This window comes from Colletotrichum phormii, assembly GCF_030913505.1.
Source record: "Colletotrichum phormii strain CBS 102054 chromosome Unknown BDP81scaffold_35, whole genome shotgun sequence".
In the NCBI taxonomy this organism is placed as follows: Eukaryota; Fungi; Ascomycota; class Sordariomycetes; order Glomerellales; family Glomerellaceae; genus Colletotrichum; species Colletotrichum phormii.
The window spans coordinates 1-25,040 of NW_026851477.1; the positions used below are offsets into that span (position 1 = coordinate 1).

At 51.6% G+C, this 25,040-nt stretch overlaps 11 protein-coding genes across 11 annotated transcripts; 4 read left to right on the forward strand and 7 right to left on the reverse strand.

Annotated features, from left to right (window-relative positions):
* Positions 1–1,253: 1,253 nt before the first annotated feature.
* Positions 1,254–2,381, reverse strand: BDP81DRAFT_476270 (Alpha/beta hydrolase fold-1). The gene is made up of 2 exons (XM_060594767.1): positions 1,787–2,381; positions 1,254–1,721 (listed from the first exon to the last, which is right to left on the reverse strand). The coding sequence occupies exons 1-2, from the start codon at positions 2,192–2,194 to the stop codon at positions 1,386–1,388; spliced, it is 744 nt and encodes a 247-aa protein (XP_060438423.1). The 5' UTR covers positions 2,195–2,381; the 3' UTR covers positions 1,254–1,385.
* Positions 2,382–4,125: 1,744 nt separating this feature from the next.
* Positions 4,126–5,948, forward strand: BDP81DRAFT_507312 (uncharacterized protein; the record flags this gene model as incomplete). Its single annotated transcript, XM_060595683.1, has 5 exons — positions 4,126–4,411; positions 4,465–4,532; positions 4,605–5,043; positions 5,101–5,177; positions 5,230–5,948. The coding sequence occupies 5 exons, from the start codon at positions 4,126–4,128 to the stop codon at positions 5,776–5,778; spliced, it is 1,419 nt and encodes a 472-aa protein (XP_060438424.1). The 3' UTR covers positions 5,779–5,948.
* Positions 5,949–6,091: 143 nt separating this feature from the next.
* BDP81DRAFT_465969 (major facilitator superfamily transporter) lies at positions 6,092–7,621 on the reverse strand (the record flags this gene model as incomplete). The annotated part of the gene is made up of 1 exon (XM_060594345.1): positions 6,092–7,621. The coding sequence occupies one exon, from the start codon at positions 7,619–7,621 to the stop codon at positions 6,092–6,094; it is 1,530 nt and encodes a 509-aa protein (XP_060438425.1).
* Positions 7,622–8,673: 1,052 nt separating this feature from the next.
* BDP81DRAFT_360672 (major facilitator superfamily transporter) lies at positions 8,674–10,847 on the reverse strand (the record flags this gene model as incomplete). Its single annotated transcript, XM_060586403.1, has 10 exons — positions 8,674–9,187; positions 9,253–9,363; positions 9,418–9,601; positions 9,654–10,023; positions 10,085–10,233; positions 10,302–10,362; positions 10,412–10,508; positions 10,565–10,575; positions 10,642–10,719; positions 10,775–10,847. 10 exons carry the CDS (start codon positions 10,845–10,847, stop codon positions 8,792–8,794), a joined length of 1,530 nt encoding a protein of 509 aa, XP_060438426.1. The 3' UTR covers positions 8,674–8,791.
* A 987-nt stretch (positions 10,848–11,834) lies between these two features.
* On the forward strand, positions 11,835–13,436 carry BDP81DRAFT_360675 (2OG-Fe(II) oxygenase superfamily protein; the record flags this gene model as incomplete). Its single annotated transcript, XM_060586404.1, has 5 exons — positions 11,835–11,911; positions 11,980–12,276; positions 12,348–12,424; positions 12,482–12,850; positions 12,908–13,436. Coding segments are annotated over 5 exons (1,099 nt in total), but the record flags the coding sequence as incomplete, so codon positions are not given.
* Positions 13,437–14,683: 1,247 nt separating this feature from the next.
* Positions 14,684–15,390, forward strand: BDP81DRAFT_441195 (uncharacterized protein). The gene has a single exon (XM_060591580.1). The coding sequence runs from the start codon at positions 14,860–14,862 to the stop codon at positions 15,202–15,204; it is 345 nt and encodes a 114-aa protein (XP_060438428.1). The 5' UTR covers positions 14,684–14,859; the 3' UTR covers positions 15,205–15,390.
* A 26-nt stretch (positions 15,391–15,416) lies between these two features.
* Positions 15,417–15,771, reverse strand: BDP81DRAFT_441196 (uncharacterized protein). The gene has a single exon (XM_060591581.1). It carries the CDS (start codon positions 15,737–15,739, stop codon positions 15,470–15,472), a length of 270 nt encoding a protein of 89 aa, XP_060438429.1. The 5' UTR covers positions 15,740–15,771; the 3' UTR covers positions 15,417–15,469.
* Positions 15,772–16,813: 1,042 nt separating this feature from the next.
* BDP81DRAFT_411276 (uncharacterized protein) lies at positions 16,814–18,925 on the reverse strand. The gene is made up of 4 exons (XM_060589157.1): positions 18,579–18,925; positions 18,016–18,390; positions 17,794–17,965; positions 16,814–17,687 (listed from the first exon to the last, which is right to left on the reverse strand). Exons 1-4 carry the CDS (start codon positions 18,689–18,691, stop codon positions 16,878–16,880), a joined length of 1,470 nt encoding a protein of 489 aa, XP_060438430.1. The 5' UTR covers positions 18,692–18,925; the 3' UTR covers positions 16,814–16,877.
* Positions 18,926–19,446: 521 nt separating this feature from the next.
* On the reverse strand, positions 19,447–20,087 carry BDP81DRAFT_441200 (uncharacterized protein). Its single transcript, XM_060591582.1, has one exon. It carries the CDS (start codon positions 19,999–20,001, stop codon positions 19,522–19,524), a length of 480 nt encoding a protein of 159 aa, XP_060438431.1. The 5' UTR covers positions 20,002–20,087; the 3' UTR covers positions 19,447–19,521.
* A 741-nt stretch (positions 20,088–20,828) lies between these two features.
* Positions 20,829–21,218, reverse strand: BDP81DRAFT_400180 (uncharacterized protein; the record flags this gene model as incomplete). The annotated part of the gene is made up of 1 exon (XM_060588654.1): positions 20,829–21,218. One exon carries the CDS (start codon positions 21,216–21,218, stop codon positions 20,829–20,831), a length of 390 nt encoding a protein of 129 aa, XP_060438432.1.
* Positions 21,219–22,065: 847 nt separating this feature from the next.
* Positions 22,066–23,224, forward strand: BDP81DRAFT_441202 (uncharacterized protein). Its single transcript, XM_060591583.1, has one exon. The coding sequence runs from the start codon at positions 22,112–22,114 to the stop codon at positions 22,955–22,957; it is 846 nt and encodes a 281-aa protein (XP_060438433.1). The 5' UTR covers positions 22,066–22,111; the 3' UTR covers positions 22,958–23,224.
* Positions 23,225–25,040: the final 1,816 nt, after the last annotated feature.

Here is a 25,040-nt window from a genome sequence, read left to right on the forward strand (position 1 = left end):
ATGGAGTACCTCGCTTGCCAACTACCTCGGCATTAGAGTCATGGTTACATATCATCTCGTTTCGACATTCTATTCTTCAGCGGACCCCATTAAGAGAGACTACCTAAGTATGGATACTTATGTGGAGACCGCCGACCTTCTCCTTTGGATGAGGGAACTTGCCTGCACTGAGCCCGCCCCTGAGATCCGTTCTCGACACGGATCAGGTCGCAGGCTGCGGATACCCAGGGTGGTAACACCGGACCAAACTGATTCGAGATCCAGGCCGTCCCCAAGAAAGTCAACCGAAGAAGGCAATTGCGGCTTCTGACGTAAAGAATCTTGGGGCTAACATCGTAACGCGTAGGAGACTTGTTGCGCTACGAATCTCCTCTGCTGTTCTTGACAGTGGGTCGGGGCCCCGAGAGCTAGGTAAAGGATTCGAGGACAGGGACATGGTCCTGAAAGTGTAGAGATAAGGGAATTCCGTTCATATGTAACACTCCTTTTGCTTGGCAGCTTGATTACAAGAGGAAAGCCTTGCATTAGATCTTCAAAGACGAAGCTTACAACTCCATTCGTATGTCTGCTTTCTTCCAGTGTTCGAAGAGACAGGGGATTCCCGGTATTACTGACTAACATGGAAATAAACCTCAGTAGACGCATCCGTTCCAACTTCCGCCGCTGCAGCCAAAACTGTATAGCAAATATTAATTTCTACACTCGCGCCGGATGGAGGAGTTCTTATTTTTCTTAGAGACATCCGCCGCCAGGGAGCAGAGCACGCTGTTCGATCGTTCATCGAAGAGGTCCCGCCTTTCAGGTCAACCGTCAAACGTTCAAGGATCCTTGTGGGGTTCGGGGTTTAATAGGTGAGAAAATCTGCTCTCAGAGCAACCCTAGCATGGGCATGGCTTGTTGCTCTTCCTGGATTCCACCCAAACCAGACGAAAGCCATTATTTCAGATGTTTATCCCCTGACAGGTTGACAGGCGTCATGTGGAGAAGGCCACCAACAGAGATGACCACGATTCATTCGCGAACGATCTGGGGATACGAACGGTTCATGGTGGCACGATAGGACTTTCGGGCCGTTATAAAAGAAGCTGGCATTCCCTTGCTTCAACGTGGCCAGCTAGATTAGTGACTCGCCAGTTCGCCAAGTCTCTTCGAGACTGCCGCTCCATCCAAGCACGGGGCAGGCAACACTGTGCCCGCTGTCGAAGTCACGTCGCAAATAAAACAGGCCCACTGGAGGGACTTGACAGCGTTACATCAATTCTTTGGAGGTATTATTCGTATTACTTGGCTCATTTAGATCTGCGCTTTCCGCACGCCGCCACGCCGCTATCACGAAACCCAAAAAAACTCTCCGTTTCACACCTCGACGCGCCGCGGCACTTAGCTTAGTTGCCCGGGTACCATCTGCTGAGGATAGAAGTCACATTTGCCGGCCGGCTAAGGTGAGCACAGTGACCGCTAGGCTCGGTCTCCGTCTTGGAGCCGGCGGGCAGGACGGCGGACATGCCCTGCTGGTAGCTGAGAGGCAGGGCGTTGTCAAGAGTGGCATAGAGGTAGGCGCAGTCGATGCCGTTGCTCCAGGGCTCATAGCCGGAGGCGTTGGTGAAGGCGCCGAGAGCGGTCCAGGTCATCTCGGACGCCCACTTCTCTTGCTCAGAGGCGGGAAGGTCGTTGAAGCCAACCTCGGGGAGCAGAGTGGCGTTGCCGACAACACGGTCCCCCTATATTGCATGTTAGTATCACTGCCGCTTCGTAACCGACAGAAATTGGTGGCTAGGTTACATACCTCGACAATCATCCAAGGGAGAGGCTCGCCTCCGAGAAGGTCGAGCAAGCTGGAGCCCTTGGGAAGCACGAAGGCACTGGCGTAGACGATGCTTACAACACCGCCAGAAGCACCAGCAGCGGAGCGAGTGGCAATGTCGTAGCCCTCCACAGCGTTGCTGGCAACAACACCACCGTAGGAGTGGGAGTAGATGACAATATCCTTACCATCGGCAACAAGCTTATCCAGCTCGGTACGCACGGCGGCAACATCATCGGAGAGGGTCGCCAGGGGCGTGGTGGTACCACCGACGGTGGGGAGAGCCACGATGGAGGCGTTGAAGTCGGAGCCGGCCAATTCGGTAGCGAAGGGCTGGAAGGCCGAAGGCAGCTGCCAAGCGCCGGGGACAATAAGAACTGAGGGCTTCATCTTGTGTTGGGAATGTGATGTGACAACTGGAGAACCACGAGAGGTGCGATCTTGGATCTGTCAGAGATTGACGAGATGAGGATATGGGCAGAGATGGGTGAGGGATGCGTGTGGGCTTTGATCGAGGTGGACTCTAAAAAGGAATGTGTAGCCTGCCTGGTAGCAACAGCAAGAGAGGCAAATGATGAACAGAGGCGCAGATGGCCTTTCTAAAGTACTACTCCGTATCTGCTATAGATATCAAGGCATGAATATACATCCTCAGCAAGCAATATCCCCGAAATGACGGCGGCCGAAAGCGATGAACGACGCGTGACAGCGGGATGGGCACCGGGTAGACCGTCGGATATTGCCACGAGGTCTTCAGTTCTTGAGGTCCGCTAGGGAGGTTTACGCGGTCCTCCGAAGTTATCCGCAAACGGCCCAACATTGGCGGTGGGTTACTCCAGTCGTGAAAAGGGGTCGAAGAGGGGGCAACTCGAGGGGGTCATGACGGAACAGGTTATGGCGCAAGTGAAAACCCCGTCCGATCGAGCGGAGTCGAAAGGACGAGAGGGGCTCGGTACCTTACAGCTTGAAGAATGCTTGTGGCAGGATTTGTTCTTTGTGTAGCATGTGCTGCGCCGTCGTTCTGCATTGTTCAGCATTTCTTTTGACGTTCAAGCATCTCGCTAAGTAGTTTGCCTTAGTCTCCGAGGCCTTTTGCAATCATCTTCTCCATGTTACCTCGGCAGTCGAGGACTCGGGGGCTCGAGGCAGGCTTCGTATTATATCTCCCGACGTTTTCAGCCTGCCCCTCATACCCAAAGAAAAGCAATCCTTCGTGTCAATATTCCACTGGGTATTTGTTGATAATGACGCACAGGAAGGAATCGTGGTCCACCGTGAGAAATCGAGTACACTACAGATTACAGGGTTGCTGACTCAAAGCGGCCCCCATCCGCGTCTTCAACAGCGCTCTTCCGGTACCTGCGCAGAGGCCAATTGCCGTGGTTTTGGCGATGATCTGTCAATGCTAACCCTGTGCCTGCATGGATGTGCCCGGACGTCAAGGGGCATGGCAGGCGGGCCCTAGTTGCTAGAGGCGGGTCTGGAAGAGGGGATCCCCCTCGAACTAGTCGACTAGCGCTGGATCAGTTCCAACGGGTTTTCGAGTTTGGGTGCGAGACCCCAGAACGAGAGCCGTGCGCCGGAAGCATTCTTCCTAATCCGAGTCTATCGGACGTTGGCAACAACTCTTCCTAGTGTTAGTAGCGTGATGCGGGCTGGCTTGTGTGGGCTTAAGACGGAGGAAGAAGAAAGACGAGACTAGACTAAAACAGATTATACTCCTAGCCTCCTTACGACATCCCACCCTGTCCAGAGTCCACAGATGTCTGGACAACCCTCATGGGTTTCCTCCTCGAAATTGACAAAGATTGACAAACCCGACAACTCCTCGGGACTTGGCCGGGGGGCTCGCTCCCCTTTTCTTGACTTCTTTCGGTTGCAATTCCACACATTGTCTCTCTCTGGCACCCTATCCGAGGTAGCAGTTGCAATGGGGGCAGATTGACTTATCAAACATGACATGTCAAAACAGAAGTGATTGACAGTTTGGGAATGCAACAGTGGTTCGGGCAAAACGAATGGGTCCAAGAGTCCGAAACCCGCGGCCGTGATAGACGATGATGGGGCCGTCGCACGTGTCTTTGCTTTTTTCTCTTGTTGTATTTTTGTGTAAGCAAATCCCGCGGCAAGGAAGGCATCTGGCGTTTCCTTGAAGGTTGTTCACAATAAAATGATTCCCCATCCCCACGTGGTGCGGCCGGTGTAATCGCCCCCCCTTGCGTCCGTTTACTCGGTAACCCCCTCCACTCACCATCGACGACGACCCGTTTCCTACAGACCGCTGTTCAACGAGAGCCCGTGTGGCCATCAAGCCACCAGTCATGGCAGCCACTATGGTGACATACCCGTACGACGATCCGACTATCGATCAACCCCAGAGAGACTATCTGAAGAAGCTGGCCGACTTCGCTGAAGATCAAAACCTCTCTGAGGATCTCCGTCCATACGTCCGAGGGATTACCATCGCCTTTACCGTCTTTGCTGCATTTGTGGTTGGCTTGAGGTTTACGGCTCGTCACCTTCAGGGTGCGAGGTACCTGAAAGATGATTACACGATGCTGTTTGCTCTGGTGTTGTTGATTGGGAACATGGTCATGAACCTGATCTGTAAGTGTCATTGAAAGCCATGGATACGAAGCCTTGCTGACAGTTACATCAAGTGGTTGATGCTGGTATTGGACTACATTCAGGCCGTCTTACATTAGAACAGCTGCAGTTTCTCGACAAGGTACGCATTAACGTTCCCAAGTACTCATCAAACTCCCTGGTCGTGAGGACTAAGCTAACATCACCTCTGCAGACCATGATCGGTGCCGAGATTCTGTACATCAACGGGGTCAATGTGTACAAAGTAGCACTACTGTTGCTATACCTGCGAATTTTTCCAACGCGAGAAGTACGCAAGGGAGCATGGATATGCGGCAGCTTGACATCGCTTTGGACGCTTGCCTGCGTCGTCGCCGCCTCCATCCAGTGTCTACCCCTGAACACCCTTTGGGAACCGTGGAAGCCAGGTACTTGCATCAACCTGTTCTTAACACAACTTGCTATCGCCGTTCCGAGCATCATTGTCGACATTGCGATTCTCTATCTTCCGATTCCCCACGTTTTGAAACTACAAATGAACAAGGCTCAACGAATCTTGGTTCTCTTCACCTTCTTGCTTGGAAGCTATGTTGTGTTCTGTAGTGTTTACCGCTTCAGAATTTTCTTGCTGTACACGAAGAACGATGTTCCTTGTAAGCCTGACCTGGAAAAAGTCTCCGAATGTGCTCGCGCTAACATGGTGATGATAGACTCATTGGCCCAAGGTCTGGCCTGGAACATCATCGAGATTAGCAGTGGCATCGTGTCCGCCTGCTTGCCGACTCTCGTAGGTTTGATCTCAGCGATACTGATGACACTGTGGCTAACTTGTATTGCAGGGGCCCATCGTACGTGTGCTATGGAAGAGCCTCCTCGACTCCGCTCAACGAAGTGGTCTGGACAAATACGCTCCGTCCTCCTCCAACAAGAAGTCAACCGGAAGATCAGCAGGCATGACCATTGGTGGTGGACGATCCGGAAATGCCTCCCACGCTAGAGACGGCTCGAAGGACTGGTCTAAGCTTCCCGAAGCCAACGCCAAACCAAACTTCCGGGAGGAGTCCAAGTACGGCATCGGCCTCCGGACCATGGGTGGAGGCGACGACGACCGTAGCTCCCGGAGCTCAAACGACGTCGAGCTGATGCCCCAGAGCACAGTCAGCGTAACCGTACGGAGCCCGGCTAGGGACAATTTCCCCGAACACGAAGCGGGTATGAGTGCGAGGGAGCACTACCACGGGAAGAAGATCTCGAAAGAGAGCAATTCGGGGTATCCTCACTCGGATAACAGGATATGGCAGCATCGCGAGGTGGAGATAACGACGGAGCCGGTAGAACCGGAGTCGGTCTTGCCTGATTTTAACAGGAAAAGAAAGTCGGGAATATGACGAGACGGATGCTGGCGGAATACCCATATGAATATATATCCTTTGTGAATAACCTGTAATAGTAATTAGTATAATTATGCTGATGGAGCAAAATCTTCAAAATTCTTAGACCAAGGCCCTGACCCAATATTGAACGTTCGACACGATTTGATTGCGGGTATCTCATGAGCAAGTAACGAAGAGGATTGTTCATTTTGCACGCAATCTGAAGAAAAGCTCCTATGAGAACCTGCTCTATTGTTGCCCTGGGCATAGAATTCTATCCATGCAGAATGCTGCAACGATAGATTGATATGAATCCATCTAAGGCTGCCTAAGACGACTCGGCCTGCTCTTGTTCTCTCGCTTTCTTCAGATCCTCTGGCCCATAGAGGTTTCTCACAGCGAATATTAGCCCAGCTGCGAGCGCAATCATCAACACCCAGATTGCGTAACCGCCCAGAGCCTGAGTCCTAGCACCAATGGCAAACAGACTTGTGAACGAGGCCGGAGAAAAAGCCCTGATTACGCTCGCGCCGGTGAGCGCCAAAGCATTGAGCGTTCCCAGAACTCGAGGGCTAGGCGAGATGTCGTTCAATGACAATTGTATAGCAGTAAAGCTCATGCTCACACCGGAGCCGATGGTGAGAGCAATGGGCATGAAGACCCAGAAGAACGTCACCCAGGCCGGATTGTGTACGCCGAGCTTCAGGACAACGTTGCCGAGAGGACAGACGAGGAAGAACCAAGGGTAAGCGTAAGCGCATGCGCGCAGCACGCCGTTGGTTCCTATACGATGCTGCAGCGGCGGGAAGATGATGAGGAGCCATGAGACTTGGGCGATGCCGTTGACGGACATCATGACGGAGATTTGCAGAGGGGTGAAGCCATAGCCGCCAAGCTCAACTGGGGTAAACCAGAAGACGGGAACGACGGCCGTGTAGGACAATGCGAGGAGCATGAGGTAGCCGTACGCGAAGAGGACATTGGAGGCGCCTGGTGATTTGACGATTCCTTTGATAGAGCCTTTGTCCTTCTTGGGCGGTGCCGCTGCGTCATCGTTGCTGCTGTGCTTCTCCTTGACCAGTGTTTCCTCGACAAACAGTATGCTAGTGATTGTCGCCGTCAAGCCAATGAAGCCAACGCAGAAGCTGGATAGTGCGTAAGGGTAGTCGAAGAAGAACTGGGCTGTAAAGACGCTCGGGTACTGATGGGCCGGATCGGCGAGGGCTCCGCCCAGAAGAGGCCCGAAGAAGATGCCAAGGTTGCCGCTCAAAGCGAACCAGCTGAACGCTCTAGCTTGCGTCTTCTGAGTGACGTGCTCGGCAATCATGGTGCGCATCGTGACAAGGGATCCGCCAAAGACGCCTGCTAGGCATCGGAAGAGGATCATCTGCGGGATGGTCTGTGCCATGCCGAAGATGGACGTGGCGATGGTAACACCGCAGAGTGAGAAGACGAGGACTGGCTTACGGCCAATTCTATCAGAGAGTCTACCCCAGAAGATCATGACAACGGCCTGAGTCAGGGAAAAGAGGGACTCAATGAGGCCGCTGTAGAAACCGACGTCCGCCTTGGCGAGGTGGCCGTTCTCTTCGGCCATCTGGCTGATGTAAGGAAAGATGCAGAAGAAGGCCATGGGCTCCACGAGTCGAGCGTAGCATAGCCAAAAGACTTGCCATACCGGCAATGGCTTATCATCCTCGTCCGGTGTGTCATTCTCTTGGGATGGCTCATTGAGTGTTGTGGCCTTGGAGACATCGGGATCGGCAGTCGGAGCGATATCGCCGGCAATGAGCAACGGAGTTGTCTCCGTCGCGTCGCTGCTGGTGTCGCCAGTTGCCGGCTTCTGGTTTGGCGCCATCTTGACGGCGTGGGAATATGCGGCTATATTCGTATGAGCAATACAGTTACAAGATGAAAGTTCCCGGCTCGGTCGGCTCTTTATGAGAGCGTGTATTCCAGGCACATGCGACGTGACGAAGTCGTTTGCTAGGCAATCAATTAAGAGTAGGTAAGCAGAGTGAAACGAAACGCAATTGACATTCTTAAAGGCGCGTCACCTCGGTCTTATGTCAGACCGCCGCAATTTGCAGCCTGCCTAATTGGGTTAGTCTGACCAAAGTACAGTCCCAACTCTCAACAAACAATTCAATGGCCGTATTTAAGCATAAGTAATTGTTGGTTCACGGGGTCGTATACGACAAATAGTGGTAGCAATTATCACTCGTCTGTTGGTGATCCTATTGCTTGTTCTTGTCTTGTTGTTGTTCTATCTTACATTGTAGGCAGGAGTCGGTCGAAGTAGGTAGTGACGGCCTGTGTGGTTGCCCCACCTTTATCCGGCCGTGATGACTAAGCCAGTTGTCCCACTTCGCCCAGGGCAGGTGCCAGCCAGCCCATGGTACCTGCCTATTACTCCTTATCAGCCTTTGCTGTTCCAACAGTAATCAATTGTGCTTTGTTATGTGGCACAATTGCATTTGTACAACGAGACACGAACTCAATCGCTTGAGATGAAGAAGACCGAACAGCTCGACTGTTCAGCCAAGCGTTCCGTCCGCTACATCCTCGATTTCACTCACTTCCTCGCGCGAGTACATATGTGTCACGAAAGAGGTATAGCAGTGGATATCTCAGGGGTAGAGATAAGGGGTAGACAGGGGTAAGGGCATACAAAAGGGGCTCCCTCGAGGGCTTCCCTTTTCCCCTTTCCATAGTTGATTAGACCACAGTTGAGATCCCGATTTCCATGAGCTACTCTATATGCTGATTCGTGACAATATGGCTGTGGACGCTTCGAAGTCCAGATTGCCGCCTTTCGCGGAATGGCTACATTACACTTGAAGCATTGTCTGTCTGCATATGCCCGACAATTTTAAACGCTAAACCAATTCGTTCTGTATATTTCATATTCAGATCTTCGATTTACACCTGCGTACCTCCATCAAGTAACACGGCCAAATCCCCTGCCACTGCGTTGTTTATAAAACAATCATTGCACGCTTTTGACTCCTTGTCTCTGGAATGTGTCTCAACTTTTCTGGCTCACAGGTTGAGTGGCCACAACCTCTTCCCCTTTGCCCATGTACCGGGGAGCCGGACCATCACCATCGGGTCTATCGGAGTCAGATCCGATGACTGAAGAGCCTTCCCCGGCTGCTCCTTCGGTCGCAAGCCTCATCTCCAGATCAGGGTGCTTATGCTTCCATCTCTTCATGTACCAGGTGCCGAACATGAGGAAACCCCACATTGCAACTTCGAATACTGTAGCTGCGGGATATCCGTGGGGATAGCGTGGTGCTTCCACAGTTGGGAAAGTGAAGAGAGGGATCCAAATTTGTCCACAGAATCCGAGAGTCATCATTGAAGAGATGATGAGTCCTCTTTCGCCATAATTTTCTTTGAGCGTAGAGTTCAACCAGGAATACTAATGGGCTTTTGTTAGCTTAAGGTACATGTAGTGAGTCTAGCGCAGCACCCAGGGTGACATACCAAGATCGGGGATGCCATTCCAGAAAACCCTCCGAAATAGAATGCGAGGAACTTGAGAATGTCGGGGACATTCCACATCGACAGGACGATGCATGAGAATAGGACAAATGACTGTGAGATATTAGCCCAATTGCCCACGCCGGCTTGGCTCAAAGATAAACTAACAGCTTGAAAAGACCAAAGTCCTCTAAGACTCAAGCAGCCCGCCAACGTGGTTCCAAGCCACGACGATAGTGCGCGCAGAAGGTCGATGAAAGTCGGCAAGATATTCACCAACTCAACAGAGTAGCCAGCTGCCTTTAGCCACAAAGCCATATAACCTGTCCAGTAATGTGCTTGACACAGAAAGCTGCGATGTGTCAGACTGAGATTTCCCTTCGAGTATTTTCCAGTGTACTCACATGTAGCAGGGAACGCAAATCCACCACATCGGTCTAGAGAGCGTATACTTAAACGTCTTCCATGTAATACCTTCTTGCTCGACGGTCGGCATCCGCTTAACAGCAAGGGCATGCTCCTCCGCGGAGAAGTACCACCTCTTGGGAGAGGTGGGCAGACCAGGCCAGAACGCAAAACCTAAGAAGGATATGGGCAAGGTGATGATCCCTTGAACGATGAAGAGCCATCGCCAACCCGCACGCCCAAAGACGCCATTGAGGTTTCGATACGCCGCAGCCTGCAGGTAACCGGAGAACATGGAGCCTAGGGAGTTGCCCATGAACCACACCCCAGCTCGTTTGAAGAGCTCCTCGTTCTTGAACCAGCTACCCACTATTTTCGGTCAGTCTCTCCGCGTACTATTTATGGAATGGATTGCAGCAAGGATCCTTACAGATGAGATGAGTGCCGCCGAATGAGGAAGCTTCGAGAAAGCCTGTGACAGCGCGGAGGATGTACAAATGCCAGCTATGCTTAATTGTAGACTGAGAAAAGGCGATGACTGCCCAGATAATCTGGAGGGAAGGTAGCAAGAAAGGCGCTCTGTATGATCGTCTCTTAATCAGCAACTTGCTGCATCATCTGGGTTGTTGTTGAATTGTCAAACGTACATTTTCGCCTTGGTCTGTAGAGTCATGAGCGGAATCTGTCCAATGACGTATGCGGTGTTGTCTGAAGAGGTCAGCAGTGCAGGTCCTTGGGTATCTGAACAGATACTTACAAGCAACGACATAGTAATTCAACTCGTTGCCATGAGAATCGAGATCCTCACGCATGCCTGAGACATAGGCGTTGGTGACATTTTGCTGCCCGAGGAACTGCTGGCGGTTAGCTCTCATAAATCCAGGAGTAAGCGTACATAAGGCTTCCTTACTCTGCAAAAGACTAAAAGTGGTAAAACCATGAATTAGACGTGCTCGAAATTGACTGACTGGGAGCAATATAACTTACAAGACAGACTACCAAACACCAAAATGGCGAGATCGAGTTTCCGCAACAGTTTCCGCTCTTCTGCAGGATAGTGGGAGGCTGTTCAACGATCGTGAGTGACTGCCTCGTGTAAGATACACGGTCGAATACTTACGGTACCAGTCAAATACTGATAAAACCACCGCCCCTATCTTGTTTTTCTTCACTGCTTGAGCGAAAGACCCCATTCTCAGCAGACTTTACCGGATTCTCGTTTGCGACGTACGTGCAGACGTCAAAGTCGGCACTTCGCTGTCGGTAGTGGTTTACATATAATATCACCGGATGGAAAAAGTCCTCGCCCCCTGTCTATGTTCCTTTCTCCGTCTTGGTATTATGTCAACATGTCAACAAATGCTTGCCACCCTCAAGATGTGCTCCTACTGTAGTCTGTAAGCACCCAACCACCGCGGCGCGTTGCCCGCGATAAGCTCAGCTCTCACGCAGTACAACACCCGCCGAGACCCGACTATGCATCGCACAAGAGCCTCGCCCACTATTCGCCATAGTGGCAAGAATGACGAGTGCCCATACTTACCGGGGAAAGATGCGGGATAGCGGGTAAAGTAACTTAAAACAAGAGCCAATAACCTCCGATGCGGCAACGAGATCGTGAGTCCGGACAAACCCTCACCCGCCCGTTCCGCCGAACTCGGTGGTTTTCCGAACGCCAAAGACCGGAGAAATACTACCGAGTGGAATCTCTGCACTGGTTTGAATCCGTTCCCTGCGGCGCAGATGTCGGTTCTGTGGCGGGAAAAGCCCGACTACGTGCGACGGGGGTGGGGATTGCGCCATCCGTTATCAGATGATGACATGCGGCGATCTCGCATCTCCAAGTGCCTCGACCAAGTAGATTTATCGTGTTGCTTGGTAAGTGCCGCGGGGTAAAGTGCGAGTGTGACACCATGGAGAGGGATGAAACCAAATCAACTTGGTACTATTGGTCTCTTGATGGTTGAGGATTTGGTGGGGGTTGAGTCCTGCGGAGACGTTGCCGTGCCGTGTTGGCTCGACTAATACGGGAAGCGAGATCCGGCGTGAAGCCGTCCGGAGTCGCAGTAAAGGCTTACAGTTAAAATGGTGAGCTTGTAACCTGGGCTTGGGCGTTGGAGAAAACCTAGACAGAGATCACCTGAACCTCCGAGCAAAGGATACCCCGCCTCACCGCCCAAAATGCCATCTGCTGTGTCCGAGTTGTACCAATACACCCACGTCCCAGAGACGGAGGAAAACCTCGATTGGGCTGACCGTAAGTCTTCGGTTCTCAAGTCTTGATACATCACACTGCGGGACTTGCAAGCTAACATGTACCCGAAGTTCCCACCATCGATCTTGCCAAGTATGGAACACCTGAGGGCAACAAGGAGCTTGCCGAGACATTGATCGAGGCAATTCGCACCAAGGGGTTTTTCTATGTCGTAAACTACGGCATCTCGCAAGAGACAGTTGATACGCAGTTTGCTCTTGGCCAGAAGTTTTACGAGCTACCCCTGGACGAGAAACTCAAGTACGAGCCGAATTTGGACTCTGGAGACTACAATGGATACCGTCCCGCTGGTCGGCGATTTTTGAGCGGTGGTCTCAAGGATAAGACGGAAGTTTGGAACATGGCCAGTGAGTTTCTAATGAATCTTGCCGCAATTATTTAAGATCAAGGAATGGTTGCTGATCAAGATCCCCAACAGCCCGCGCTGGACACATTACGCAACCTCTGCCCAAGCTATTGGAAGATCGCAAGGAAGAGATTGAAGGATTTGCAAAGGTAATCAGTGGTCCTCGTACATTTAAGCAGAGGAGTTATTACTGATGCCGGCTGTAGGATCTGCATGATAAGGTGCTGGGCCCCTTGAACCACCTGATCGCTCTGGCTTTGGAGCTGCCCGAGGACTTCTTCACGCGTGTGCACAAGTGGGAGACTCATGATGAGTCCCACCTGCGTTACATGAAGTATTCCAAGTTCACCTCGGAAGAAATTAAACAGCTCGAGGATGGCTTGTGGTCTCGTGGTCACACTGACTTGGGAACGATTACACTGCTATTCCGTCAACCTGTTGCTGCTTTGCAAATTAGAGACCACGCGACCGGCGACTGGAAGTGGGCCAAGCCGCTGGATGGTAGTTTGACCGTCAACACTTGCGATGCCCTCAGCTTCCTCACGGGCGGTTACGTCAAGTCCACAGTTCATCGGGTGAGTCAAATCCGATCCCTACTAATTTCCCTTACAGCAGGCTAATCTGCGCGTCAGGTATCCGTGCCGCCCAAGGACCAGCGCCATGTCGATCGCCTGGGCTTGTTGTACTTTGCCCGCCCTCAAAACGAGCTCGTACTCAAGACGATTGACTCGCCAGTGCTGAAGCGCGAAGGCTTCACGCAGAACGAGTTCGAGGCGGGAGGCCACCCGGTGCCGACCATGGGAGAGTTCACCACCCTCAAGCAGACTTGGCAGCAAAGGAAAGGGGTCAGCTACCAGAATTCTGAAGGACAGGAGATCCTCCCGGGATTCAAGGGCCAATACTTCAAGTAGGACAGGCGGGCTATCTTAACCGCCACATATCTCGTAAACACCAAGTTTGAATAAGTGTTTCTGGATGAAAAGGAAACCTGTGATGGTGGCGGTGACAGAACGGGCACGCTCTGTATTGTGGTGATCAATATGAGGTTCATCCTTTAGCAAACCTTTACCCACCCACGCCACCTTACCATGTACTACCTGGACTGACAAAGAAATTATCCAATTCAATTCACCTAGCAACACGGATGCAATGTCAGCTGAGGTTTGGAATTTGTCCCGTCCCCGCTATCGCTTGCGAGTATCTTTGACTGTTCAATTCAATTGAGGGGGTGACTCTCCTCTGGCGTCACATTTTCTCTTGGCTTTCTTCACCTCTTCATTGGATGTTCAGATTGACTGCTTGGGTCCGAAGAAGAACAAAGCCAAATTGCTACCGCCTACTTCTGTGCTACACAAACGCAGACCTTTCGCGAGTGAACAGTAAAGCTTCATCGCGCCTGCATTAATTACACCACTGTATTTAAAGTGGTTGGTCCTTCCCCACGATTTCTTCCCACCAGCAACCTCATCAGCTTTTCTACTAGTAGTTTCGCCAATATAGCTCACCGTCCCTCCAAAGTGACAAAAGCAAAACGACCTCTTTGACGCCCTCAACAACCTCCAGCTCACATCATGGCTTCTCAGTCGACTTCAGACACGAGCTCAGGAAGCTCAAGCCCGCAATCGCAGGAAGGTGGCACAGGGATCGGGAGATATCCCTCTCTCGGGGTTTCCCGCGATCCCCACCTCAACGCTGAACCGCTCAACAACCTTGCGTTAATATTGGCCGATGATAACTATATCGACGAGCATGGAGTTACGGCTCTCCTACGTTCGACTCGCATAAACTATTCTAACGCGGTTAAACGTTACCAACTCTCGATCGAGAGGTTCCTTGAAGACGGTCATGATGCCAACATTGCATGTTCACGGAGGTGCTGCACGCCGCTAATCAACCTCATCGCAAGTAACGTGTTCAGCGAGCCGTTGATTCAGCAACTGATTGCCGGGGGCGCCAAAGTCAATTTAGACAATTCTCGGTACGGCACAGTCTTGAATAAAGCTTGCTATGACGGCAATTGGAAGCGGTCAAATACCTTCATCAGAAATGCGAAGCAGACGCAAGCTTCATCTCTAAGGGCTCGCTCGGCGGTGCTTTGCAGGCGACATGTCTTGGCAACCTGCATGCCGGCATACGTCGATCCGAACACGATGTGTCGGAACGGCAAGGCTGATAAGGAGCAATGGGCAGGTATCGTGGGCTGGCTGGCGCCTGCCCTGGGCGAAGTGGGACAACCGGCTTAGTCATCAAGGCCGGTTAAGGTGGGACAACCACCCAGGCCGTCCCCACCTACTTCGATCGGCCCCTGCCCACAATGTAAATAGGAAGAAGAAGAACAACAGCAATTATCACGGACATCGACGTGATTGTTGCCGAAGATACACCCTCATGAGGAAATGTATCACGCCTGTGATACCAACACGATGAGATTATCCGATATTTCGTGAGAGAGGCGAAAGTGGATATCAATCGAGCTAGCGGATATTTTGGCACTGCGCTCAACATAGCTTGCATATTGCCGTTAGACAGCACATGCAAGATTCTTCTGGACGAACTCAGTGGGAGCACGGGTGTTGCTGACGAAATGGGACGTCTGCCGATTCACATCGCAGCTGTTCATTCGTCTGACAGGCTCTCGCACCTTGTCGAAGCTCACCGACTTAAGAAAATTCCCTTGAGTACCGCAGACATGACCGTTCGCACTGTCTTACACTGGGCAGCTCAAAGTGGGGATGTCAAGGCGATCGATGATATCCTTTCAGCTCAAGTTGTGGACATCGACCAAGGCGATCGCGATGACTGGACGGCATTATGCTGGGCTGCTAGAGGTCTGAGCTCGAAAGCAAAGTTTGATAAAACACCCCAAGATCAAGCAGAGGTGGTTAAATACCTCCTCAAGGGGGGCGCGAATGTCGAAGTCGAGTGTTAGACCAGAACGGGATCGAAATGGACCCCGTTGGAAATCGCCTATTTCCACAACAGTGGAAAAGATATCATTGCGGCGTTGGCGAATGCGATCCCGAGTAACAGCAAGTCAAAGTCACTCGAGAAACTCATAAAGAAAAAAAAAATGGGCTATCCACGTCAAGGAATGGTTTGCTCTTGTTGTCAATCGGTATGTGTTTCCCTCATCGCCGAATGAATGTGTTGCTAATGCCTTGCTTTGTATGAGTAGCACGTAATCGGCGAGGCATTCACTTGCCGGACATGTACCGACTTCTGGTTCTGTTCCAAATGCAGCACTCACGATAGAAAGATTCATCTTGGACCTGATGTGGAGAGACCTCATTGGAAGAAAACCAGCGTGGTTCTACCTTCGCCATCACCCGAGGAGGGCCTTCCTGAATTGCCTGCAGCCTGAGTAGACTCAATCCTAGCAATAGATAAGCTGTTTCGACACGCGTCTGGGCTACGCCGGCGACAGAAATGACTCCAGTACTGGAGCGAGAGGGAATGAAAATCATTGCCTAGCATCAAAATTTAGAATACACTAGGGCATTTTCTCGAGTACCTTGCTTTGTGAAGAATCGTTCTAATCGGGAAGTGTCCGGGATTGGTTTAATAAGCTTTGGAAATAATCAGGGTCTGTAATGGCTGGAACCTCCGAGCGGATGCCGGTCCGGCTACTTTCCATATGACGGTGACTATCCTACCGAGAACTGTATGGCATTGGCACTTACGTCTCCCCGGTTCCTCCCATTCAACTCTTCTTGCACATTTGATAGGAGGAAATTATAGAAATATACTCTGACATGGAGTGGCTCCAGAGTTGCCACTGCTCTTTCACACCTCATAATAAATCATGGATTCAAGCTTCCACTTGAAGGTAGTCACGGATTACATCATACCGGGAATTAAACTACCTATGCAAATGAAGTGTCAGCGCCGTAAGTCGCTAAAAGTAAATTTGGCATCTGTATAATTTAGGGACTTGGAGGATCGTGAATCAAAAGCTTGAATATTCGCGCTGTATTCGAGTTTAGATCTGGCACCTTGATAATAGGAGAAGAGAAGGCCTTCGTAAGCAAACCTCAACCTCTATCCAAAACAAGGAGACTTGGCAGTAACCAAGGGTCACCTAAAGAGACACTTCTCCCTAAGCCGCACATCATCGGAGCAGCCAAAGAGTATCCGGTTAGCTCGTCTCGCTCTAGCGCTCCAAACGTTACACGCTCTCCCACTCATCTCCACCAAACGCTAACCGTTCGTCAAGAATGACTCGAAAGTGCGACACTAAACATGGACTTAGTCGGCTATCCTTTCCTATTCTCAAACTCGCGGGGACTCTAAATAAACTCTAGACATGCCGAGTCGTTTGCAAATTGCAAGTTGTCCGAGCCCCCCTGCCCTATGCTGACATTTCTGATCACCGACATACTCCTTTAGCCGTGATGATTACTCATTACTGATAGAATTGCCTTGGCACTGATGCTTTCGGCCGTGACTATCCTCAAATGGTAAAGTACCAACACAGAGACTAGGCAAATCATTACAATGGTGGTCATCATTCATTAATATGGAATGTAAATCTAAAAGGTATCGCGCATTCAAGTCCCAACCAAAACGACAAAGATCAACAGCCAAACGTTCCTGACGAGCACCTCAGCGTGCCACCTGGCCGCCAAGACCAATCTTGCAAATGACCGTTCCAGTTGTGGGCTGCTTGATCTTGTTACTGTTGAAGTTCCAGAGGCCCTTACCGCCGGAGGTCATGGCGAGGCCGGTGGTGGTGCCGTCCTTGTTGGTGTAGCTCAGCTTCATCGCGACCGCTGCGTCGTCGGTGCTGTTGGATTGGCAGCCGACGGTGAGGGTGCCGCTCTGGGATGAGACCCAGTTGAAGGTGGGCATCGTCACGACATCCTTGTACTTGACGGCCGCTGCTGAGCTGCTGGCAGCAGTGGCAGGGGTAGTGGTGGTGCCGGAACCGGTACCCGTTCCAGTGCCAGTGCCGGTAGTAGGAGTGGTAGCGGCTGGGCACTTGGAGCTATCGTAGAGGATAGCGCCAGTCTGGGGGAAGGGGTTCAGCGGGCCCCAGAGGTTACCCTCGGCATCGCGACCCAGCCCCTTGGTGAGGAAAGCGTAGCTGCGGAAGTCATGCGGGCTAGGAGGGCGGCCGGGAACAGAGTCCTCGGGCTGAATCCATTCGGAGACAGGCATAACGTACTGGCCGGCCAGGACACCGTTCTTGGTCTTCACGGTGCCGGTTCCAGCGACGACGCGGTACTCACGGGCGTAGTTGTCGTTCTGGGTTGCCTTGATGCGGTACTCAAACTTGTTGCGGACCTCGGTGCCGGGCACGCTCACGCCCGCGATCTCACGGTCGACGGCCTCGCCGGTGCACGGGTCGTACTCAATGGCGTAGATCTTGATGGGGTTGACGTTTGCGGCAGAGTCAGATGTGTAGCCGACGAACTGCGATGCGTTAGCTGAAAGGGCACTTCAAGATGCGGGGGGCACCAGCATGGGAACTTACTCTGGTCTGTGCGATTTCCTGGTTGACAGTGTCGGCGGTTCAAACACCAATGTTGGCATCTTCCATGCGGATGTATGTCGGAACACCCGTAGTGGTTATTTGGACGTTGCTCACGACGAGGTTGTAAACGATGATCTCGCTCCCGGACTGAACACCAGAGTACTCGACGAAATCACCCGCTACGATAGGGGCCATGACGAGGGCGTCGGGTGCTTTGCTGATTATGTGTTAGATTGCATCGGAAAGAAGGCGGTTGTTACTACTTACAAAAGCCCCTGTTTAACGCCTGGGGTGACATCAGGTCTGTTGAATTGAGGGCAAAGAGCATCGGCGGCGCTTCGCGGAGCACACATGGGAAAGCCAGAGAAAGAGCTGATACTTGGGTTGGCATCATCTGCAGTGAAGAAAGGCTGAGCAGTGTATCCGACGGAGTAGATGGCGTTAAGGTCGTTGATACGGATGGTGTATCCGTCCGTCAACTTGATCCGACCATCATTGTTCACGCTATCAACGAAACCAGAGGCACCGTTTAGCAGCGATTGTGCAATTGAGACCTGGGCAGCAATGGGAACTCCATTGACGACGTTGCCGGTGACTTCGCAGTTGTAGCCAGTGTAGCCACCACTGCTACCGACGAATTCCCTGTAATTACGGGATGAAGGCAGCGGGGAATGTGACTTGAAGATTCTTAGGCACAGTGATAGCGTGGCCATTGCACCTGAACGTGCCACCCGTGTTAAAGTCTGTTGTGGTGGCAGAAGCGCTGCACTCTCTCCGTCAGTATGAAGTTCGCTCATGACTGTCTTATCACTGGAGGAAAGTATACTGACCCCTCGAACGCTCCGTTAATGTCAAATGGGTAGTCCGCAACCTGTGCCTGCACAGATGTGAAGGAGAGCGAAGCGCTCAAGGCCGCGTAGAAGATTGTCTTTGCCGAGTTCATGATGAAGGTACGTCTGAGTCGGCTAAATCACTTTGCCAGATATCAGAATGTGAGGAATGAGAGTGGTGGATAGCTTCATGTCTATGGGGATATCGCGATGGAATCCGGCACTTATGAATACTTCTGAAAAGTCAGCCGAGATCGTGTCTTCCTGCAATAGTCTCCATGTTCTCGAGACCCGGGATGGATTCGCGGGGACCGAGAGGCTTGGCAGCTAAAACATGAATGGTCTAGAACGTGGCTTCGTAGCGAACTAGGACCCGAGAGGTGATTCCTTTGATAACCCCATGAGGCTAGGCGAGCTGAGTCGAAACGAGAGGATAAATCCAGAATAGACAGATGGTGTGGAAGGATCTTGTGCATGTGGCAATGCACATGCACGAGCTATGATATGCATTATGCAAGAGAGACCGGGATCGCGAGGTCCGACGAGGCCGACGAGGCCACGATACTGAAGACTGTTCTGGCCTTATGCCGGTCCATGCACGAGGAGCTAGAGATACGACTTCAGGTCAGTAGTCTTATGCAGATCTCCACAAATCTTACACCGAATTGTGCGGAGATGAGGATCCCGGTTGGATAGTCATGATTTATCAGCCAGAGGGCTGGATAGCTGGTAGATCACAGGTTGAGGAGATGAGGGTCTGCAGAAGCTGAGGATGCCACTCGACAGCGGAACGCCACAAGGAACCGTCTACCGCCACCAGGTATTTTTCTTGGACGGCGAAAAGCAACTGAGGCAATCTTCAGTCAGTCCAGGGTCTTGGCATTGGAGCTTGGTGGACAGCCGTTCGACGGTTAGGCCCAAACGAAAAAACTGAGCAAAGATTTCAGAGTACATCGCGTGCGTATCCTTTCACAGTCACCCGAAAAGGCTTTTCATCGTATACGCAACGTTTGGCGTGAAACGAGGAACGTTGGGGGCTTCGAGACATGGACATCGGCTTAGACCTAAAGATTCGGCTTTGAGGAGGACAAGGACAAGGAACCGCTCGTGTGGTCTCATTGTTCGTGACCCGGCAGTTTGGGTAGCTGGAGTCCTGGGCCCCACGACTACCGGATGAATGATTCGCTGTCAGGTCCACGAGGTGGCAGCCTGGGGTATACGAGCACAAAGCGCCGAAGAATACGGCCAGAGAATGTGGTGTGGTTGAGTTTACTCGGAGGTTTTCAACGTCTAGCGGCGGCGATGGAAACAGAGGTGAACAACGAGCGGAAAGAAAGGCCTGGCAGAGACCATCGGCATGGCAAAGCAGATGTGCGCCGGATGGTAGAGATATCGGGTCGCGCCTGACCGTCATAGTATTCATTCAATCGAAAAGTCGATCTCAAAGAATTGAGAAAAAAATTGGTAGCTTCTCTTTGATTGAGCGTGTCATCCTTAGTGCAGGGGCCATGCTACTGTGAAGAAAGTTAATGACTGACTCCCGACTCGAACCCAAGGGGTGCAGGAATGGTACTTACATCTTCTCTGTATCGTTTCAAATTGACCAAATGCCCGAAGGCAATATGAGAGAAATAAATGGCAGCTTATAAAGGAGGGTGGGTCAGGGGTGTGTGGGCCATGGTTTGATTGGCGGCCTGTGCATGCTCAGCTGGTGCCACTTGGCACGCAGAACGGACGCTTCACGTAGAGGCATGCTTGCGTTTGACTTGATGTTGAGGGCGATGGTTCTGAAGCTCTCTTCAAAAGATACTGCCAGGGCTCATCTTTTCTGAATGGCACTTACCCAGCCATAGTCCTTGAAACTCAGTTTACTAGTCCATTTGCGGCCGGTCTAATTGTTGCTAGTGACCATAACCGGTCTTCATCGATTATCGAGATCAGTCACAAATTTATAAGAATTACGAGGAGAGTTAATATCTTCACGCTGAAATGAGACAACAATCTGAATAACATATCTAGAGGTCATTTTGCAAAGTAGTTCCATTCCCAATGATACATCCTAGTCCCGAAAAGCCGCCATAATTGATCGAGCTGCGTGGTTTCTTCCCCCCCCCCCCCCACGATTTTGAGTGTGAGTCCATAGAAGACTGGGAACGGCAAAAATGGTCAGCTACTACCTCGACAGAATCTTGCAAGTGTTTAATCTTTGAGAAAGCATCTTACCTCTCAAAACTAGTAGCGCACATCCTTTCAGTCAAAAGGCTCAGAGCAATACGACTTAACCCCCGTCCTAACTCCCGGCGAAACACCACAGACACCAATGACAGCCTGATCCGCCGCCGCAGCAAAGCACGCATCTTCAAATTCGTTGCCGCCGAGAAAGAGATGCGGGATCACGGGCCACGCGCGCGTGCTATAGCATTTCGCCTTCTCCTCGCTCCATTTCGACATCGTCGGTGCGGACGGATCTTTGCCCTTGACACCGAAGAATTTGTCTTGGGGGTATTTGGCGCAGGCGGCTTGTGTTAGGCAGGGGTCGTTTTTGGGGACTTGGTCGCTTCCGCACCAGCAGAAGTGGTGTCTGTCGGCGAGTGCTTGTGTGGTGAAGGCGGCGAGGAGTAGGGGGATGGAGAATTTCATGGTTGGTCACTGGTGTGTGTACCGTGTGATGAGTTTGGTTTGTGGAAAGATAGAGAAGGAAGAATTAGAAAGGCGCGGACTGCTTTGACTTCAAAATCAATTGGAAATGCGTGGGATGTCTTTTTGTTGTGATAATACTCTATCTAGAGAACGACAACTGTATGAAGCTAGAGTATCACCTCTTAAGTCTATAGTCAGGACCTTGCTCGATTACACCTTATCACGCAATTTGCCAATGATGCTTGCCAATTTTGACGACAAACCGCACGTCCCAGGAATGAGCTTGCTCGGTGAACGTGGAGACTGATCGTATGGTCTTTGAGATGTTTATATGTTTCACTTGGACTCCAGGAACCTGCCTCGGATGAACTCGCACCGCCAGGCGTCATATTTCTTGTCTTTCAATTCTGGTCGAAGAGCTTCTTCGCATCGAACTCTAGGCAGCTTTCCATCAATTCTTCAAGGTAACTGCCGGCAGTTCACTCTCCAGAGACAATAGCCCATCATGCACTTCCGATCTTTACGAGCTTTATGCGTTGGGTATCTGAGTGTCTATGTGGACGCGGCGCCGTCTAGCCGTAGCTCCGACTTGCTCTCAGTAGTGAGTTCTCGTGCGAACTGTGTGCCTAGCCAACTCTCGAGCGATACATGGAAGAAGGGGGGCGTCGATAGCTTCTTGGCCGATGCCACGAAACATTATACGGAATACTCCTCCGACAATATTCAAGCTTTGGGGGCGTACTTGGGAGCTCCCAACTTCTTTTGTGGAGTAGACCTGTGGTGCAATGCTGGCCAACCGTGTACACCAGTCACTTTACCCGGGTGGTAAGTCGGACACTCAAATAACTGTTCAAGCACTGCGTTGTACTAGTCGATTCATTAGGTATGCTTTGATGGGTGTCCAAGGCTGGAACAACTACGTCAACAACCTCAACCTCGCCGTTACATACGCCGCCACCATCCTAAGCCTAAAGCTCGCAAAGGTGGTCGACGACCTGTGGCCAGCAAAGAAGGACAACGTCACCCCCATGAAACAGTTCCTGGCGTGGGTCAACGGTATCCTCAACGCCTTCCCAACCACAGCAGCACTCGGCGCAACCGCAGGTAGCATCGCCAGCACCGTCCAAGGCGGCAACATCATTGCGGGTGGAATGATGCTGGCGCCCAGCGCGGGTGGCCAGTTCCTGCGATGGAGCGATTTGTCGAGCCAGATGGGCGGCAAAGTCGACGAGCATAAGCATGCGATCGGGACGTACGCGAAAAAGGTTATTGACGCGTACATTGATGATCCGACGTGGGGCTTCAACAAGGTCCTGAGCGGCGGTGGCTACCTGTCCCGCCAGAGGAACATCACGCAGGATGATTTTGATACGTGGATGTACAAGACCGTCAGCGTGAACGCCATGGCGCTGCTCATGCAGGCGCAGAACGTCTACATTATCCGCACTCTCAACAAGACGGCGTGCGACGCCTCATCTGCTGCTATCTTGTGCAGGCAGGAGGCCAACAGCAAGTGGACTGAATGGCGGTTCCAGAGGCATGATTATGAGCAGTTGACGAACCCGTGGGAGACTGTGTCGGAAAAGGGTGTTGGGCTGGAGCCGGTGCAGTTGTGCAACTTTAATGGTAATGTGTGTAATATGGACGCGGCGGAGGGGGGTGAGTATGGGCCGACTGATGTGTATGAGCCTGGTCATTCGGACTGGATGTGTGAGCTGCAGGGAATCACTTGGACCTAGCGTGATACCTGTCTTCGCTGGTCTGGGATTGTAGCGTGTTTCTTGGAATTCTTTGAGTATTAAATGGGTAGAAAATCGGACCATGTGCCAGCCAACACTATCGCATCACGGTCCCAAAGAGCGCGTCTGGGTGCTTTCGATCAGCACTTCCGCAAGAGGCCCATGTTCGGCCCCATAACAGATCGGGATCGGGACCGGCGTGGGGCAAACCCGAGTTGATTGATGCGCGCGCCATTGTTTAAATCTCAAGTACCTAGATTCATGAAGAGCGTCAAGGCATACCTATCCCATCGGGTGCGGATGGACAGCACTTTCGCCAAGGGCGGGGTAGAGCCAATAAGGGCTTGCAAATCTATAAAGTTAACCAATAGGGTGTTACAACCCAACATGCATGACCAAGAACAGGGCCTGCCCCGCAGGCTCGCGGCGGTTATAATACACCACATATGCAGGAGATAAGGGACACTAGGCACCCTCTCACGGAACGGAAGAACTATGGTACAAGTCACGTGATGATAAGATAAGACATGAGCGGCCATGGTGGGGCCATGAGCGACCATGGTGGGGCCATGAGCGCTCATGCCAAGTAATGAGCGCTCATGCCGAACAATGAGCGCTCATGCCGAACGATGAGCGCTCACCCGATCAGAGGAACTGATCATTGACAAGGGATATGTTCAGGACCAGGACTTGTATATAGGATGGACTCGAGCCGGACTCTAGGACAGACTTTCCATAGCTCTTCAGCAATTAACTTCGTATCAGGATTAACATCCGCTTTCAGCTACTACCTTGACAAGACTACGATTGATCACCGAAGCCTTACCTACCCTTACGATTGACAGACATAGTTTCCTTGAAACTATTCCACGACTACGATTACTGTTACCAGTTCCGCAGCCTCAACTTCTGCAAACTACCCCTACGACTAGCTGGCCGTAACATAGGGCTGTAGTACCTCTGTTTCCTACAGATTTTCGGTATGCCAGAGGTACCAGCAATCTTTATTAATACATAATGGTACATCACAATCTAAGCAACCCTTTCGAGTTGTCTGCCGTCGTTGCCGAGTGATGGTATTCCCAGATATCTCCTTGAAAACCTTCCTACTACCACAATAGGTACAAGGTGAAGATACCTTCCTTGATCCCTTCCTATGCTGTTCCCATGGGATAGAAATATTCCTCTTATCTATAGCCCGTCTAGGCCGTGATAGTCTTCGCCCGCCTGCCAATGGTCCAAACCGTTGAATAAGCTAGGCAGCCAGCAACTGCCGCCATTGGTAGTGGGTTTTCACCTTTTTCCACCTAGGGCTGCCCCAGAGCTGCAGTAGGAAGCTATTCACAACTACCACTTCTAGTAGGAAATTCCAGGCAACTGACTGCCAGCCCCCTCGACGAATAGGGTGGTTATATTGATAGTAGGACCTCATCTGGTCACTCACATCAACCCCATTCATCTTATGATTATATTCATCAATTGCCCTAGGGATTAGAAGGTCTTTGCGGACATTCGGGCCGAAGACTTCCCGGGCGGCCTTCTTAGCAGCGGTATCCCCAGCCGGGCGGCGGCGGCTGCGAATAACTTCCTGGCCGTCCTGGAAGACAGTTGACAGGAAGAGTACGAGGGCATTATCCTTCCAGGTGAATTGGTTGACCTAATTCCTAGTTAGCTGGGCCGGGCAGGGCTGGGCTGGGCGTGCTGCTCGGGCTGGAATTCCGCAGTATTGAATATCCGTAGTCGCTGGAGTAGTAGTTGGAAACGGTCCCGGGACATAAACCGTGTAAATAGGTGGATAGGATCCTCTCTCTGCTGCTGGGTTGACCAGTAGGTTGATAATCTAGATTCTCTATGGATCCCTATATATAATAGGATCCCTAAGAAGAGGTAGATTTCGTCTGTTGAAGTCTTCCCCCACTCATATATTCTAGCCCGTCTAGCCCTAGGGCCCTCCCTAGATAACGGTGCTGCATTCGTCCACTGGGCCCACTGCTCAAAGAGGCCCTGCGGAACGTACTGCATGAATAGGTCAAGCGGGCTTGCCGGCAGCCCCCGTATCTTTTGGGCCCGGGCCGGCACGTCA